The 17,404-nt window shown below is 37.6% G+C and overlaps 1 protein-coding gene across 1 annotated transcript in view; it reads left to right on the top strand.

Annotated features, from left to right (window-relative positions):
• The window catches only part of igdcc3 (immunoglobulin superfamily, DCC subclass, member 3), a 137,728-nt gene that overhangs the window by 106,219 nt on the left and 14,105 nt on the right, over positions 1-17,404 (top strand). The window contains exons 7-12 of the mRNA XM_022668149.2: positions 552-717; positions 9,639-9,886; positions 10,814-10,978; positions 13,929-14,117; positions 15,450-15,554; positions 16,866-17,001. Coding sequence (XP_022523870.2) covers positions 552-717; positions 9,639-9,886; positions 10,814-10,978; positions 13,929-14,117; positions 15,450-15,554; positions 16,866-17,001 — 1,009 coding nt within the window. The remainder of the gene's footprint in view (positions 1-551; positions 718-9,638; positions 9,887-10,813; positions 10,979-13,928; positions 14,118-15,449; positions 15,555-16,865; positions 17,002-17,404) is intronic.

Genomic DNA, 17,404 nt, shown 5'->3' with positions numbered 1-17,404 from the left:
AAAAGTGGATCGTCCCATCACTAATAACACTACATTGGTCCACCTCTGTAATAGGAATAACCTTGTCTGTATGGTTATACTTTGGATAAAAGTGTCAGCTAATGCCGTAAAGGAATTCTGGGTACTGTAGTTTCAAAATACTGATGAATGAAAAAAGTGGAAAAAAAAACAGAAAATGGAAACAGTGATTGATTAATCCAGGCAAACCATTAATGTTGTGTGAAAATATGACAAAACATAGCTAATAAAATATATAATATATATCTATAATCCCAACTCATGTCAGGGGTGGAATTTTGCTAGATTTCCAATGGTCTTTATTACAGATGCTTTGACAGTCTAACATTACATTAATAAGGTCATGCTCTAGGTGTCAACCTACCTTTCCAGCAAGACAATGCTCATCCACATACTGCTGCCATCTCAAGAGCTTCCATTTAAGATACAAATACTCACAGATATTCAAAGTCTTCTGTATTATAGTATAACAGTAGGAAGCTGAAAATTACCTCGTATTTCTCTCTCTTTCTCTTTCTCTTTGCTTTCTCCAGCCCCAGCTGAGTTCGTTCAGCCTCCTCAGTCTGTAGCACGGCCAGTGGGCACCACTGCCATCTTCACCTGCCTGGCCCAGGGTGAGCCCACCCCTCAGATCACTTGGTTGAAGAATGGCCAGATCCTGGAGCCTGGAGGCCATGTCAAACTCAGGAACAACAACAGGTGAGAGAGGAGCTTTATGAGGCTGTTTTATATGCTGTATGTGCTCCGTTCTGGAATACAGGGCGCTGGATTGGTTACCGATTGATTGCAGGACAATCACCACACCTGGGGACCCAATGTTCTGAGTTACTGTCGCTTTTATTTTTCAAAAACAATTGACCTGACACATTAAAAAGACTTGACCATTAACTGGTCATGGAGAGTGAGTGTGGACTTAGATGGACTTGTACATTTACTGTACCAAATCCAAGAAGGTTGCGTACAGGGGCAGAATTGCAAAAAAAATGTGTTATAGTCCAAATACAGCTCTGGAAAAAATTAAGAGACCACTTCAGTTTCTGAATCAGTTTCTCTAATTTTGCTATTTATAGGTATATGTTTGAGTGAAATGAATATTGCTTTTTATTCTAGAAACTACAGACAACATTTCTCCCAAATTCCAAATTAAAACATTGTCACTTAGAGCATTTATTTGCAGAAAATGAGAAATGGCTGAAATATAAAAAAACAAAAAAGATGCAGAGCTTTCAGACCTCAAATAATGCAAAGAAAACAAGTTCATATTCATAAAGTTTAAAAGTTCAAAGTAAATCAATATTTAGTGGAATAACCCTGGTTTTTAATCACAGTTTTCATGCATTTTGGCCACAGTGAGTCACTCACAAGATAATACCTCACAACTTGTACAGGCCTTACAGCTTATACAAGTTGGTCAACTAGTGTGGTCATGCTGTTGGTCATGGTGGTCCATCTTTCTTTGATTTTAGCAAATTGAAAACCTCTGGAATATAATCAAGAGGAAGATGGATTTATCCAAAAGCAGTGTGTAAGACTGGTGGAGGAGAACATGGCAAGATGCATGAAATCTATGATTAAAAAACAGGGTTATTCCACCAAATATTGATTGTTTTCTTTGCATTATTTGAGGTCTGAAAGCCCTGTATCTTTTTTGTTATTTCAGTAATTTCTCAAATTTTTTAAATAAATGGTCTAATTGACAATACTTTTATTTGGAATTTGGGAGAAATGTTGTCTGTAGTTTATAGAATAAAACAACAATGTTAATTTAAGTCAAACATAAACCTATAAATAGAAAAGTCAGATAAACTGATTCAGAAACTGAAGTGGTCTCTTAATTTGTCCAGAGCTGTATTGCTATCCCAAAACTTATATTTATATACAGTTATTCACATTTTACACAAACCTGGCTTTCACAGAACCAGTAGTGGTTCATTTTTAGCGTCACTCAAAGCAGTTTGCTGAAAGGAAACGTATTATATTCGAGAACAAACATATTACATTCTTAATGGTAGGGGTTTGACTGAATCTGTGCTGCTATAAATAGGTGTTTGAGTAGTGTTTTTTTCTGATGCATGCACTGTTACCCTTTGTGTTCAGATGCTGTGTTAATTTGTATCAATGTCACATCACCTGGCAGGACCTCTACCCGTTGAGACATGATTGTGAGATTGCATGGGGATCGCTGTCTGTAGCTCCACAGTGAGAATTGGATTTGAACCCGTGGCTGTCCCGGCCTGTTTGTTCTCTCGTGGGTTATTAGTTTTTTTTGTTGCGATCGTTGAAATGGCATATTTCTGACTCTGTGTTTCGAGTTGTTGTTTTTTTATGCTACACGTGGGAAATATGGTAACACATTTAGTAAAGATTGCAACATATAGATGGAAAGCTGTGTTTATGATTAAGAGCCTTTTCTTGCGAGTTTTTTATGTGTGTGTTTGGCATTTGTGTTGAGGTGTCTTTGACCCAGTGAGGCTGAGAGAATTGCAATGCCACGTAGCAGCTATTAAGAATAGTGGGACAGGAATGTACCAGCAGATGTAAAGCACCATGCATGCTGTTCTTAAGAGGAACACACACACCTTCAACTGCAAGCATAAATAGATTACTATCACAAACATAAATAATGAAGTATAGACACATTCTCAGACTCACACGCCCATCTACCCACATTTCCACCTCCATATACTCTACATCCTCCCACACATCAATACACCTTCCCATCTAACCATTAGTCCACCCATCTGCCAGCCATCAAGCCACTCATCCAACCATCAATCCATCCTCCATCCAACAACCTACCCATCTCTCCACCCACCCATCCAGCTATCCATTCATCTACCAACCAATCTACATGCCCTTTCAGTTACTTCCAAAGATCCACCCATATCCCTTCTCATCCATCCATCCATCCATCCATCCATCCATCCATCCACCAACCTACCCATCTCTCAACCTACCCATTCCTCCATCCATCCACCAACCTACCCATTTCTCCACTCACCCGTTCATCCATCCATCCATCTATCCATTCATTCATCCATGCATCCATCCACCAACCTACCCATCTCTCAGCCCATCCATTCATTCATCCATCCATTCACCAACCTACCCATCTCTCAAACTACCCATTCATCCATCCATCCATCCATCCATCCACCAACCTACCCATCTCTCCACCCACCCATTCAGCTATCCATTCATCTACCAACCAATCTACATGCCCTTTTAGTCACTTCCAAACATTTACTCATACATATACCTGCTCACTTTCCTATCCATGCATGTATCCACCTGTCAATCTATCCAACTATCCAGCCACCAACCAACAAAACCATTCAGCCATCCATCAATCCATCCATCCATCCACCAGCCTACTATCTCTCTACCCATCCATCCATACATCCATCCATCCACCAGCCTGCCCATCTCTCCATTTATCTACCAACCTATCGATGTGCCATTTCAGTCACTTCCAAGCATCCATATATATATATATATATATATATACCTGTTCACCTGTCCATCCATGCATCCATCCACATGTCACTCTATCCAACTGTCCAGCCACCCACCCACCAATCCATTCATCCATCCATCCATCCATCCATCCACCTGTCACCCTATCCAACTGCCCAGCCACCCACCCACCCACCAATCCATCCTTACATCTACCAATCAATCTACCTCTCCATCCAATCACCCACCCACACATCCATCTATCCATACATCCACCTCTATATACAGTCAACAGTTTCAAACCTGCCCCTCCATCATTCTATCCATCCATACTTCGTTTCATCCATCCACCAACCATATACCTATATACACCCACCCACCTGTGCATCTATTTACATGTCCATCTATCCATCCAACTGCTCATGCATGCACCCATCCATAGTTCCACCCACACATCTTGAGATATCTGTGCTGATTTATGATAATAATGTCTAGTGTGAACATTTGAAGTAACTGCTTGTCTGTGTGTTAAGGATGGTCAGCCTATATTTCCTTGGAGATGAATGCTCATGGATACCCATTCAACCATTATCAAGATTTGTTATTTGCATAGATCCTAAGTGTGTTTGTGTGTGTGTTTGCGTGTGTGTTTGTATGAGTGTGTGTGTGTTTGACAAACATGGTGGGGTTTTTGAGAGCACCACAGTCACAGTAATTGGCAGTTATTAAGGTCAGTGCAACAAAGATACATGAGCAGATATAAAAAAAAACCAGCCATGATATCCATCCATCCATCCATCCATCCATCCAATATTTCCTAGTTTAATTTGTGTACATGAATGGATTGGTATTTTCATGTCTAATGGGTGAATGTGTGTGTGAGATGAGGGGGTTAGTGATATGTATAAAAGACTTGTAGTTTATATTGTGTATCTGAGAGCAGGTGAGTGGACTGTGTGCTCTTTGTTTTGACCGTGGTGTGTAGGAGTATACGTGTGCGTATGCTCTTGTGCAACTGACCTTCAGGAGGATTGAACAAGACCAGCAAATGGCAATCAATTGGGCATGTGAACACATTAATCATGGTGCATGCACGCACACAAATGGCCATACTCCATCACACAGTCAGGAAACTGAAGTGTGTGTGTGTGTGTGGTATACGGTGGATGCTGTGTAAATTAAAGTCTCTTCTGTTGCCGTTTGTAAGAAGCCTTTCCTTGAAAAGCAGTACAGCCGTGATTCTTTACGTTTCTGATTAAACTGTAAATAAAAGATTAAGCAAAAGGTAGTAGTACACTGAGTGTAAGAAAGCATGCTCATTGATAGATGTGTGAAGAAAATATTTTCAGCTTAATATCTGACACTATTGCCTCAGCTGCTGAAAAGATTCAGAGGAAGAGAGAGAAAGAAAGAGAGAGAAAAACCCTTTTAGTGCTTCTTTTGTGTTTTTTTCTCAGCTTTGATTCCAACCTTATCATCTCCTCTCTCAGAGTGGAAGGACATCAGCACTGGCCTTGACCTTGAACTCCTGCACAAATTAATTGTTTTACTGTCCACCTGCCGGTCCTTCTCTCTCTCTCTCTCTCTCTCTCTCTCTCTCTCTCTGTCTCTCTCTATTTCTTTCTGTCTCTTTCCCTCTCTCTCTATTTCCCTCTCTCTCTTCCCCTCTCTCTGTTTTCCTATCTATATTTCCCTCTCTCTCAGACTCTCTATCTCCTTCTCTTCCTCTCTCTCTTCTCTCTTTTCATCTCTCTTTCCCTCTCTCACTTTTCCCTTTCTCTCTCCCCCTCACACTCTCATTCCCTATTTCTATCTTCCTCTTTCTCTCTCCCTCTCTCTGTCTCTCTCTTTATCTCACTCTCACTGTCTCTCTCTATTTCTTTCTCTCTTTCCCTCTCTCTCTTCCCCCCTCTCTCTTTTCCTATCTATATTTCCCTCTCTTTCTTGCTATCTCACTCTCTCTCACACACTCTCTCTCTCTCTCTCTCCTTTGCTCCCTCTCTCTCCTCTCTTTCACAAATCCAGATCCGAATCCAAAGATTCACAAATCCAGGACATAAATATATACAGTGATTTATAGAATATCAAGCTGAAAAGAAAAATAATGTTTACTCTATATGTAATGATACAGTGACACACTGATATATACTGGGTGTCAGGGGGCAGTGTAATTATTCAGGGGGCTATAGAATTAATTCTAATGTGTCTAGTTCTGTAAGTATATAATAATTTGGGTTCAGCTGTTTAAACCTGTAAACATTTTTTGTGAGGAATTTTTGACAGTGGAGGAGGAACCTTCCCTCTCTCTCTCTCTCTCTCTCTCTCTCTCTCTTTTTATTTCTTATAGTCTGGACACTAATGTTTACATTACTTGGAAAGCTTTATATATATATATATGTGTGTGTGTGTGTGTGTGTAGCTGGTCTTAAAGGGTCATGTTGCTATCCCACAGGGCAGAGCGTAGTCATGGCAGCACACCATGGACCCTCATCCCCACGGTGTAGTAGCCACCTGCACAGGTGATAATGTGTGGGGTGTGTGTGTGTGTGTGTGTGTGTTTAAAATTAGAAAGGCTTTTGCATCTGGTTAATTAAACAGAGCGAGAGCAGTAATTAATTCCTCCTGGCCGACAGCAGCTCAGTGACCTGATGGACGGTGAGTCTCAGCGGGGCATGTTCGTTCATCACACACAGCTTTTAGGAGTTTGAGTAATCGCTCCGTCCTTCTGTTTAATTATCATCAACAGTAAACAATAACATCAACAAATCATTGTAGACAATCCCATTATTGATTAGCTACCTTGTAACAGTTTGTTGACTTAGTTAGCTTAATATCAACCAGTTGACTTTAAAAAGAAGGCTAAATACAAATCTGTTTTATTAACCTGCCCATAAAATTCAGAGAAGAATTATTGTGCTAAACAAATTAAAGTGTCAGTAAATAAGTTTTTGTTGAGAACGTGCAGTTGCACCTAACATGCTGAAAAGCATTTCTAATGAGTCCGAGTCAAGACCAAGACAAGATTAAGATGGGGAAAATAAGACCGTGTTAGCTAGCTCGTTGCTATCAGTAGTTCTTTCCCTGGTAACATAAGTATTTTAGCTAGCTTGTGGCTAAGGTAAGCCAGCCCATTGCTAAGGTTACCTAGCTTGTTGCTAGCTTTAGTTTTCTCCTTGGTAACATTAGTATGTTAGTTAGCTCATTGCTAAGGCTAGCTAGCTCGTTTCAAATTTAGCTTGCTCGTCGCTAAGGTTAGCAAGCTCGTTGCTATCAGAAGTTCTTTTCCTGATTACATTAGTATTTTAGCTAGTTTGTTGTTAATATTTGCTAGCTCGTCCCTAAGGGTCGTTTTCTCTCAGGTAACATTAGTACTGTAGCTATCTCCTCGTTAAGGTTACCTAGCTTTCCGCTAGCTTTAGTTCTCTCCCTGGTAACATAAGTATTTTAGCTAGCTTGTTGCTAGGGTAAGCCAGCCCACTGCTAAGGTTACCTAGCTTGTCGCTAACTGTAGTTTTCTCCCTGGTAACATTAGTATGTTAGCTAGCTCATCGCTAAAGTTTCCTAGCTTGTTGCAAAGTTAGCTTGCTTGTCGCTAAGGTCAGCTAGCTTGTTGCTATCAGTAGTTGTAACATTAGTATTTTAGCTAGTTTGTCGTTAAGGTTAGCTAACTCATTGCTAACGGTAGTTTTATCCCAGGTAACATTAGTACTTTAGCTAGCTCATCGATAAGGTTAGCTAGCTCATCGCTAAACATTAGTTCTCTCCATGGTAACATTAGTGTTTCAGCTAGCTCGTTGCTAAGATTAGCTAGCTCATCCCTAAAGTTGCTAACGTTAGGTCTCTCCTCGGAAACATTAGTACATTACTAGCTCGCTGCTAACGTTATCTTGCTATTTTGCACCTCTCCTTGTGCTTACAGAGAAAAGACTGATTTGGTCTGCTTGAATAATTAGTTGATATTTAGTAACAATATAAAAAAGGTTCAGTTTCTAATGACTGTGGACTCGGACTCGTCCACAATATCAGAGACCACCTCACCCTGAGACCAAGACAAGACCAATTCCAAACAAGGTCGAGTCCGAGACGAGACAGAGACCTCTAATTTAAGGTCTTGAGACCTGTTTCGAGTACTGCAACACTAAAAGCACCTACCAGACACCTCTAATTATAGAATAAATGGTAGAAGAAGCGCACTGATGCAAATTATTTTATTATATATGCTGCCTCTATACTCAGGAACACACTAAATAATTAAAGGAATTTAAAGCAGTAGGAACATTTGCTACTACTGCTTTAATAAGAAAAAAAATAGAAAGTGATAGAAAAAGAAAAAGACAGAAGATAGACAGATGGAAAGAGAGGGAAAGAGAGAGAACAAGAACATAATAAGGGGGGAACTGGAGAATAAGTGGAAGATAGAGGAGGAGGTCGTTGATTGCTCTCATTTGCATATTTTTGTATTCTGCACCTTAAAGTGTTGAATGTTGTATTTTCTGGTAGCCTCAGGATTAAGAAAGAGAAAATACCTGATTAGGAATTCAGTACTAATAATACCCTCCCTCACACACACACACACAGAAAAGTGATGGGGGGAGGAAAGGGAAGGATGGATGGGAGGGGAGTGATGGCAGGATGGCAGGGAAGTGTAGAAACGGAGTGGTGGGTGTGTTTGGCAGACGGTTGCTATGTGGCGATGCTGCAGAGTGTTTGGAGCCTCACTGACGGGGGTCTTTCAACATTTCTGTGCAGTTCTGTCATTTCCAGTTTTCAGGGTGTGCACCACAGAGCTGTCACACTCCCCTCTACTGTGTGCACACACACACTCACAGACAAAGGCTTCGTTTGGTTGGTTTTTAAGGGACAGGGGGCTTTGTGGGGGGTTTTTGCTGCTTTGACAGTGCGTCTGTCTGTACTTCTTAGACTTTTTCCCTCCCTCTATGACAGGCGTTCTCTCTCCTCCTCCTCCTCCTTCTCTTCCCCATTTTCCTCTTTCTCTAAATACAGTCTAAAATATGATGTTCTCTTTGAGGCTGTCATTAAACAATCGATCATATTAATCTCAGCAGTGTGAGCACATCACACATCATATCCTTCATTGTGATGAGGTCAGGTCCTTATCACTTAAAGAGACTTTTGCATTCATTAGCATTTGCGTGAACTGTAGCTAAAATCCACTAAAATACTTCAAAGGTTCAGAATTTCAAATATGTTTTATATATAGTACTAGTTAAAAGCTTAATTTAATTTAAAGCTTAATTTAAGACATACCTTAAATACATAGTTTTTTCATTTTTCAATAATTTTTGCATTGTCGATTAATACTAAAGTCATGCGAACTATAAAGAAAAGTATATAGATTTATATAGTAAAAAAAAAATTATTAAACAAACTGAAATGACTTTCAGTTAACAGCTGTGCTGAACTTGTCAAGATTTTTTTTTTCTCTTAATGTGTTTAAGATCATCAGTTGTAAAGTTGTGAAGAGGTAGAGTTGGTATACAGTGAATAGCTCTATTTGAGTAATGTTCTTATCCATATTATGACAAGAACTACTTAACTTAGTGAAGACAAAATACATTAAGAAATGAAGAATTTTAAAAGCATGCTCAAGTGCAGTTGCAAAATGACCCTAAAAAAACACATTATGATGAAACTGGCTCTCATCAGGACCACCCCATAAGACCAAGAGCCTCACAAACTGCAAGTTAACAGCACCCCAGATAAGATCCAATAAAATGCTTCACAGAGTACTTATTTTGGTATGTTTAACACTTGGGTGGGTAGAGGAGGAATAGTAAGAAAGGTAGCGTTAGTTATTATTAGATTTAATTCATATTCCAACATAAATAAAAAATAATCTACCTTCTAAACCTCTGAATACCACTATTACTTCACTAACCTCTGTAAAAAGAGAGAGAATTACAGAAGGAAGGTATACAAACTTGGTATAATCATTAATTTGCTTTTTAAAAAAGTAATGCATGTTTAATACATTCGTTATCAAGTTACGTTAGTCCTAGTATTGTCTGTGTTGTTGTTTAGGCATAGTTCCTAGTTCATAGTTCAAGAGATACTTCCTTCTGAACATTTTGCTCCAGCCAGGCTCTTGTAGAATCATTGTAGCTAAACACTAACTGCTCCTTCTGTCTCGCGTCTCTTTGCAGTACACTGACCATCTACAGCATCAGTCAGGAGGACGAGGCTATATACCAGTGCATCGCAGAGAACAGTGCAGGATCTTCTCAGGCCAGCGCACGTCTCACTGTACTGTGGGCCGATGGGCTGCCGGGTGTGCCCACGGGGGTCCGGGCCGATGCCCTCTCACCCACGTCCATCCAGGTTTCATGGAACGAGCCCACCCAGAACACACAGGACATCATCAGCTACGTGCTGCACATCCGCAAGACTGCAGGTAGGTGGGCCGAGCTAAATTTGTGACTAGAATAGCACTACTTAAAAAAAACTACAAAAAATTCTAATTCATGATTAGAGTTGTACTGGAGAGAATGTCATCTGCTGGTGTTGGTCCACTGTGTCTAAATCAAGTCTAAAGTCAGTGCAGTGTTTTATCAAAAAATCTTAGAGCACTTTATGCTTTCCACTGCTGACAACTTTTATGGAGAAGTGAATTTCATTTTCCAGCAGGACTTGGCACACTGCCAAAAATACCAATTGGTCTTATGTAATATTCAAATTTTTGAGACACTGATTTTTGTTTTTTTTAATGACTGTAAGCCATAATCATCAATAATAAAAGAAATAAACTCTTAAAATTGATCACTTTTTGTGTAAAACATCTATATAATATGAGTTTTACATTTTCAACAAGTCAATTAACTTTTCAATAAAATTTGAATTTTTTTAAATATATCATAAAAGCAGATTTCAGCGCTGTTTTGAGCTCCTGAAAAAGACAAGCAATAGGAAAAGGAGGGAAATCAAACGACAGATGGCACGAATGAACCCTTAGGCCTGTTATGAATCTGTGATGAGCCTGTTATGAATATTTAATGAACCTATTATGAATAACACTTTGGGCAAATTAAAAAGCATGTGGATTTTATTTGGGATGGAGCCGCGTTCTTAGCAGCTTCCTCCCCCTGCCCCCAGTTGGAAGCCCCCAAGCCTAGCCCCCCACAGTGGGGGTCTGACATTCATTAGACAGATGATCTTTTGTAGCAATAATCTTTGCTTAAATGAAGGGGAAGTAAAACAATTACTCCAGTCATAAAGGTAGCTGGTGATGTAGCGAAGCTGTGAGGAATCGCTGAGCATTCTCTATCTCACGCTCTCTCTCTCTCTCTTTTTCTTTCTCTTTCTCTCTCTCTATCTTTCCCAGACCCGATAGAGATGGAGTATCAGGAGGCTGTGAGTAAAGTGACACTGCAGCAGGTGGTGGGGGATTTGGAGCCCTCCACCAGTTACAGTTTTTACGTGAAGGCCTACACCTCGCGCGGAGCCAGCAAACCCTCAGCCACAGCTCAGCAGAGCACGCTGGGAGAGGGTGAGTGAGAGCACACACCTGTGTTACAGATTTTTCTTATATTAATTTTATGTTTAATATTTACAATTTAGTCTAAATACATATTTCAAACAGCCTGGAATCTCCAAAATGAAAACTTTACAGGTGATGAATAAACTTTTGACTTCCTTCTAAAATAACTTTTAAAGGAAGTCAAATCAAATAGATTTGGCAACACCAAAGATTTAATTCTGTGTAGAATTGATGCTCATTTGCATTTTGCTCTTATACATTTATTTATACATTTATACACATAGCAGCAGATATGCCTAAAAAGTGCTCAATGTCTGTTCATAGGCCCTGATCTGTGCCTAAATGCAACAAAGATTTTAAGACAAATATAAAAAAAGAAAGAAATTGGATTTCTACGATTAAGAAATAAAATAAAATAAAATGCCCCACCACTGAGTAATTAATCATTATAATGTTTGATGTATAATTTTTTCACCATTGTTTATTTGTTTATTTATGTTTATTTAGTTTCATACTGCTCTAGAAAAAATAAGAGACCACTTAAAAATTATGAGCTCCTTTGATTTTACCAAATTGAAAACCTCTGAAAAATAATCAAAAAGGAAGATGGATGATCAAAACCAAGCTGAACTGCTTGATTTTTTGCACCAGGAGTGTAAAGCATAAAGTTATCCAAAAGCAGTGTGTAAGACTGGTGGAGGAGAACATTCCAAGATGCATGAAAATTGCATGTAATGCATGCGATTAGAACCAGGGTTATTCCATTTCTTAACTCTTAAAACTAGAAACTTTTTCATTTTCTGCAAACAAATGCTTTAAATGACAATAATTTTATTTGAACTTTGGGAGAAACGTTGTCCGTAGTTTATAAAATAAAACAACAATGTTCATTTTACTCATATGTAACTATAAATAGCAAAATCAGAAAAACTGATTTAGAAACTGAAGTGGTCTCTTATTTTTTTTCCAGAGCTGTGTGTGATATATTTAATAGTTGCAAAAGTCTTCAGTATTATTCTTACTTCTTATTTTCTTAATATTAGCTTGACTTCAACAGGTCGGGCACTTGTTTATGCTCATAAAAGCTTGTTATGTGCGTAAACTCAGGGCTCGGAATGAGTGCCACGCTCCTGTTTTATTGAATAATGTGATTGTCGATTGTTTTATTAGTAGGTAATTATGTTGCTTCAGGGAATCGTTGAAGCTGTGTGCAGTAAACAACAGAGGGAAGGCAGTGGAATGCTTTTACTGTTGTTAAAGTCTCCGCTGTGTGTGATGTGTCTGTATTGTGTGAATCTGTTTAACTGTATTACTAATAAATGAAGCAGCGGATTTTAATAGCTGCAGGGCATAAAAACACATTAAATTTGAATGTAATGAAGCCAGGTGCAGCACTTAGCGCAACACTTCTGTGTGGTAAAGCCCATTAATAAACAGCACATTCAAGGCTTGTGCTCAAAAAGATTTCTAAATAAGGATGAAAGCACAATTAAGACCCAAGTTTATTAATATAGTGAGGTCCAGACAGAATAAATTGGTGTGATGGATGAATACAAATTTAAAATCTAAGCATTAGCACATATTAGCACATCTAAGACATCTTAATGCTCTAATAAATCTTTAACAATCAGTATTTTTTTAGTAACTATCCGTCTGTTCATTATTATCTGCTACATTATTTAATCTGAACATGTTTACAGTAATTTAGTGTCACATTCGCTCCTTACTCCAGTAAAAGTTTAGATATTAGGGTTTAAAATACTTCTATAAAAGTTGAAGTATCAAAAAAAAATGAGTGACCACTTAAAAATGATGAGTTTCTTTGATTTTATCAAATTGAAAACCTCTGGAAAATAATCAAAAAGGAAGATGGATGATCACAAACCATCAAACCAAACTGAACTGCTTTAAAACGTATTCACATTCTGTTCACTCCAGTAAAAGTACAGATATTAGGGTTTAAGATACTTCTATAAAAGTTGAAGTATCAACTCAAGTGTTTTACTCAAGTAAAAGTGTAAAAGTTCCGGTTTCAAAATGTATAAAAGTAAAAGTAATGTAAGATAAAAAATATGCCATTAAGGACACAAGCTTAGGCCAAGGCACAGGAGCCTATAGTGCACTATCCCCCCTCCCTATAACACATTTTTCTAAAATCCAATATTATATTTAAATGTTAATGTTGATAAATTTGGGATGCACTAGGCTCCCTGTTTAAGATTCAAATTACGGACTATAAGGCGCACTAACTATAAATGTCTATTTTCTGGTCTATTTTTCATACATAAGGTGCACCGGATTATAAGGCTCATTTTACGCGCTAATAGTAATAAAAAAGGATGTCGCCATGTTAATCTACACTGATTTCTCTCCTGAAACCTGATTATTTGGGTGAATAAAGTGCTTCCGTTTATTTACAGCAAGCTTAGACTTCCAAAATTTTAGCAGCAGTGCTAGCCATGAATATCGCACGACAGATTTTTCTGGATAGGTTTTTTTTTATATTTTTCATGATAAGAAGTCGAAATAAAAACAAACTGAAATGAAATAGGAATAACAATGCTATTTTTAAATGTTAGGAGTAGGCAGTTCAGATAATGTAGTGAAAATATAAGGAGTAGAAAGTTCAAATAATTTAGAAGAAAGTTCAAATAATTTAGTAGAAATTTTAGATAATTTAGTGAAAATGTAAGGAGTAGAAAATTCTGATAATTAGTGAAAATATATGGAGTAGAAAGTTGAGATAATTTAATAAAAATATAAGGAGTAGAAAATTCAGATAATTGTGTGAAAATGTAAATAAGTAGAAGTATAAAGTCCAGTAAAAAATCCAGTGAAGCATAGATAACCAACATTTCTGCTTAAGCAATGTAATGACTTATTTGTACTACCTTACTTAACACCTCTGTCTGTGTTGGTGTTTATCATAACTAAAATGTGACTTTCCCTGTTCCTGCAGTTCCAGCTCCCCCGTCTCTCTACACGAAGGTGGTGAACTCCAGCGTGGTGCAGGTGGTCTGGGAGCCGTCTACGAAGATGGGCCAACATGACGGCTTTAAGCTGTTTTACAGAAAAGCTCATGCTTCCCTCTTTACCGGACCCCTAACCTTCTCTCGCAACGTCACCCAGTACAACATCTCTCTGCAGGGTGAGTACTCAGAACTGTACTTTACACAATACAATCACAGGATCACAGCTAATCCAACATCCTGGAAAAAAAGAAGAACAAAGGAATGAGCAGGTGTCCTTTTATGAGTACATGTCATGAGTCCATACAGTGTATCATCATCTAGCCACCATCATTTTGCTAGTATTTCTCATGTCCTTGAATCTAAAATGGAAAAAGGAGGTAATCTCAGAGGTTTGGGCTACCCCCCCACCCACCAGGGGGAGGAGGAGGGTGCAAAGTTTTTCGACTCACAGGTAGAGAAAGTACGAGTGGAAGTAGGAGTAAAGGCTGTGGAAGAATCTCTCAAAATTAAGTTTGATTCATAACTCCCTTTAATCTCAGGTAGATGTGCTTATATGTTGTATTTTGGATCTTCTCTTGTGGTCTCTCGACTCCCTTTCCTAATAAGTTAATCAGTAGTGGGATTTCTGTGTGCGCATTAAGATTAATTAGCATCAGTGTGATCAGGGATTTGTAGGCATGATAAATGAGCCACGTGGGAAGCCTAGAAATCTCAGTACATCAAAATATAGTGTATGTTTGTCCACTGAGAATTACAGTACTTACATAGACTAATGAAAAAAACATCCACTATACAGTGCCTTTGTTTTTAGTTACATGTCTTTTTTCCTTGTCTTTTGTTCTTGTTTTGATCTTTGCTTAAATAAGGCTAATTAGTTCCCCTTTCTTTTTACGTTGCTTATTAAATTTTATATGTTGTATAAAGTGTTGGAACACCTGCTCGTGTATTTGTGCTACTGTAATCAAGGGTGTTATAAAGATCTTACAGCACTTCATGCTTCCCTCTGCTGACTTCTTTTATGGAGATTACGGATTTCATTTTCCAGCAGGACTTGGCACACTGCCCACACTGCCAAAAGTACCAATAGGTCTTATATAATATTCTAATTTTTTTTGAGACTCTGATTTTTGGGTTTTCATTGGCTGTAAGCCATAAAAGAAATAAACGCTTAAAAAAGATCACTCTGTGTGTAATTCATTTATATAATATATGAGTTTTACATTTTAAACTGAATTACAGAAATCAATTAACTTTTTGAGATGCACTAGTAAATAGTGTTTATGTGCTCAAGCAGTGGTTGCAGATTAAAGTAGCTGAATGCATTCATTAGAAGGGCTGTCAAAAAACATACTAGATATATGCTTTCAATTTTATTTTATTACTTCATTACTTGCAGTACATTAATAATACAGTGGTGCTATGCATGTATTTTTTTTTAAAGTGCCCAGCTCACATGCTATTGCCTTCTGTCTTAATGACTGTTTCTCTTTCTCTTGCTCTCTCTGTAGATCCATCAATGGTGTATGAAATCAAAGTCTTGGCGTTTAATCAGCATGGAGATGGCAATGCCACCTTACGCTTTGTGTCACTAAAGGAACCAGTGGAGAAATCAGGTATGTTGTCTTGTTTCTCAAATCATGTAAATGTTTAGATCGCTGTCTGCACTATTATTCACAATTGATTAATCTGCCTGTTATATGGATTTCCACAACACAAATTTTACCAGTCATGTCGTAAGAAGCAGTAAAGCCACTCCGCTTCAAGTGTCAGTTTAGCTTTTCGGCACAGAGACAAGACTGAAAAAGTATTAGCATTAGTCGCTAACCGTGCTAGCTCTTTTGCTTTTTTTTTAAGAACTTTATTAGAAATCTCAAAAACATACAGAGTTAAGCATCACAACAAGATGAAGAAATATATACAACACAGCAGTTCACATGCAATAAAAGGTACAATTCGCACATATATCATACATCTTGGTCCTTTTGTCCATTTTTTAAAGTCTTTTCAGTTCACATACAACCTGTTTAAAAACAACTTGAACAGACTTTTGCATTTGCAGGTATTGTTGGCCTGTAGCCTGCTGCTAACCCCGGCTAACACTAGCCACTAACCGTGGCTAGCCTTAGTGGAAATTTGGAAATCTAAGCTTACTATAAATGAACGGAAGTGATTTACTCACCAAAATAAAGAGTTTTAAGGAGGGAAATCTGTGTAGATTAACATACAATGCTCATTTGACTTTAATCAACCAACCTTTATTTTCACTCGGGGAAAAAAAACATTGAGGGTGACCCTCATTTACCATGTTGCCAAGCATTTATAACATCAAAGGGACTGAACATATTTAATAATAATTTAGAAATAATACGAAAAAAAATAGTAAAAATTATAATAAAAAAGAGAAGTACTAATTTTAAATCAACATTTAATAAAATATATATGTAAAACAGAGAACTAATTTGACACATAAAAAGTAAAAAATGTATAAAATATAAAATAAGTAAAAAGATAATAGTAAAAGAAAAGTAAAATGTTAAAAATGATAAGAAATGATTAAATGAATAATAGAACTAAGAACACGAATGAAAATATAAAACATTAAAATAAAAAATAAATAAAATTAAAGTAATAAATAGTATATTTATAATAGTATAAATAAACAAAAATAAATATTACAATAAGAAAAAAGATAATCTAAATATATATTTTTAAGAATTACAGTTTTGTTTGCTTAGCTTAGCTTAGCTTTACCGGTCACCACCCAGTGGCAAGACCTTATAATCCGGTTCGCCTTATGTATGAAAATAAACCAGAAAATAGACTTTCATTGATAGTGCGCCTTATAGTGCAAAAAATACAGTATGTGTTTCCTTCAGGAAATGCACTTTTCTTGTTCTAACACTGCTCTTCTTCTCTGTGTGCAGTGCTGAATACTCCATGTAACTGTTTGAAAGAAGAGCAGAGTAAAACCTCCACTACTGGCATCATCATTGGAATCCACATTGGAGTCACTTGCATCATTTTCTGCGTACTCTTTCTCATGTTCAGCTATCGTGGCAGGTAGGAGAGCACACACACACACACACACACACACACTCCTTTATTACACTTTAAGCCGAACACTACTAAACAAAGTTAACAAAGACACTGTATCTTTTCAGACTCATTTTGACTTTTTTTTTATTACAACATTTTTTTGTTTGTTTTACACTCGTTTAAACTCATTATTTTTCCTAAATAGCATGTTTAAAAAAATCTCATAGGAAATATGCACACACAATCACAGATGTTGGGATGATTTGGTTGATATTGCATGTGGCTATAATAGAGCTACACACTGTTTCAGTTATTACTGTTATAAAGCTGTTGGCCTTTGGGAGTATTAATACTGCAGAAGGCAGTAATGTGCCAGCGGTAAGTTCTCTAGGGTTGTTGCTGTGAACACATCCAATACTGAGATCTA

This window comes from Astyanax mexicanus, chromosome 23, assembly GCF_023375975.1.
Source record: "Astyanax mexicanus isolate ESR-SI-001 chromosome 23, AstMex3_surface, whole genome shotgun sequence".
Classification (NCBI taxonomy): domain Eukaryota; kingdom Metazoa; phylum Chordata; class Actinopteri; order Characiformes; family Acestrorhamphidae; genus Astyanax; species Astyanax mexicanus.
Note: the sequence above shows the minus strand (reverse complement) of the source record. Positions and strands in the feature narration are given on the sequence as shown.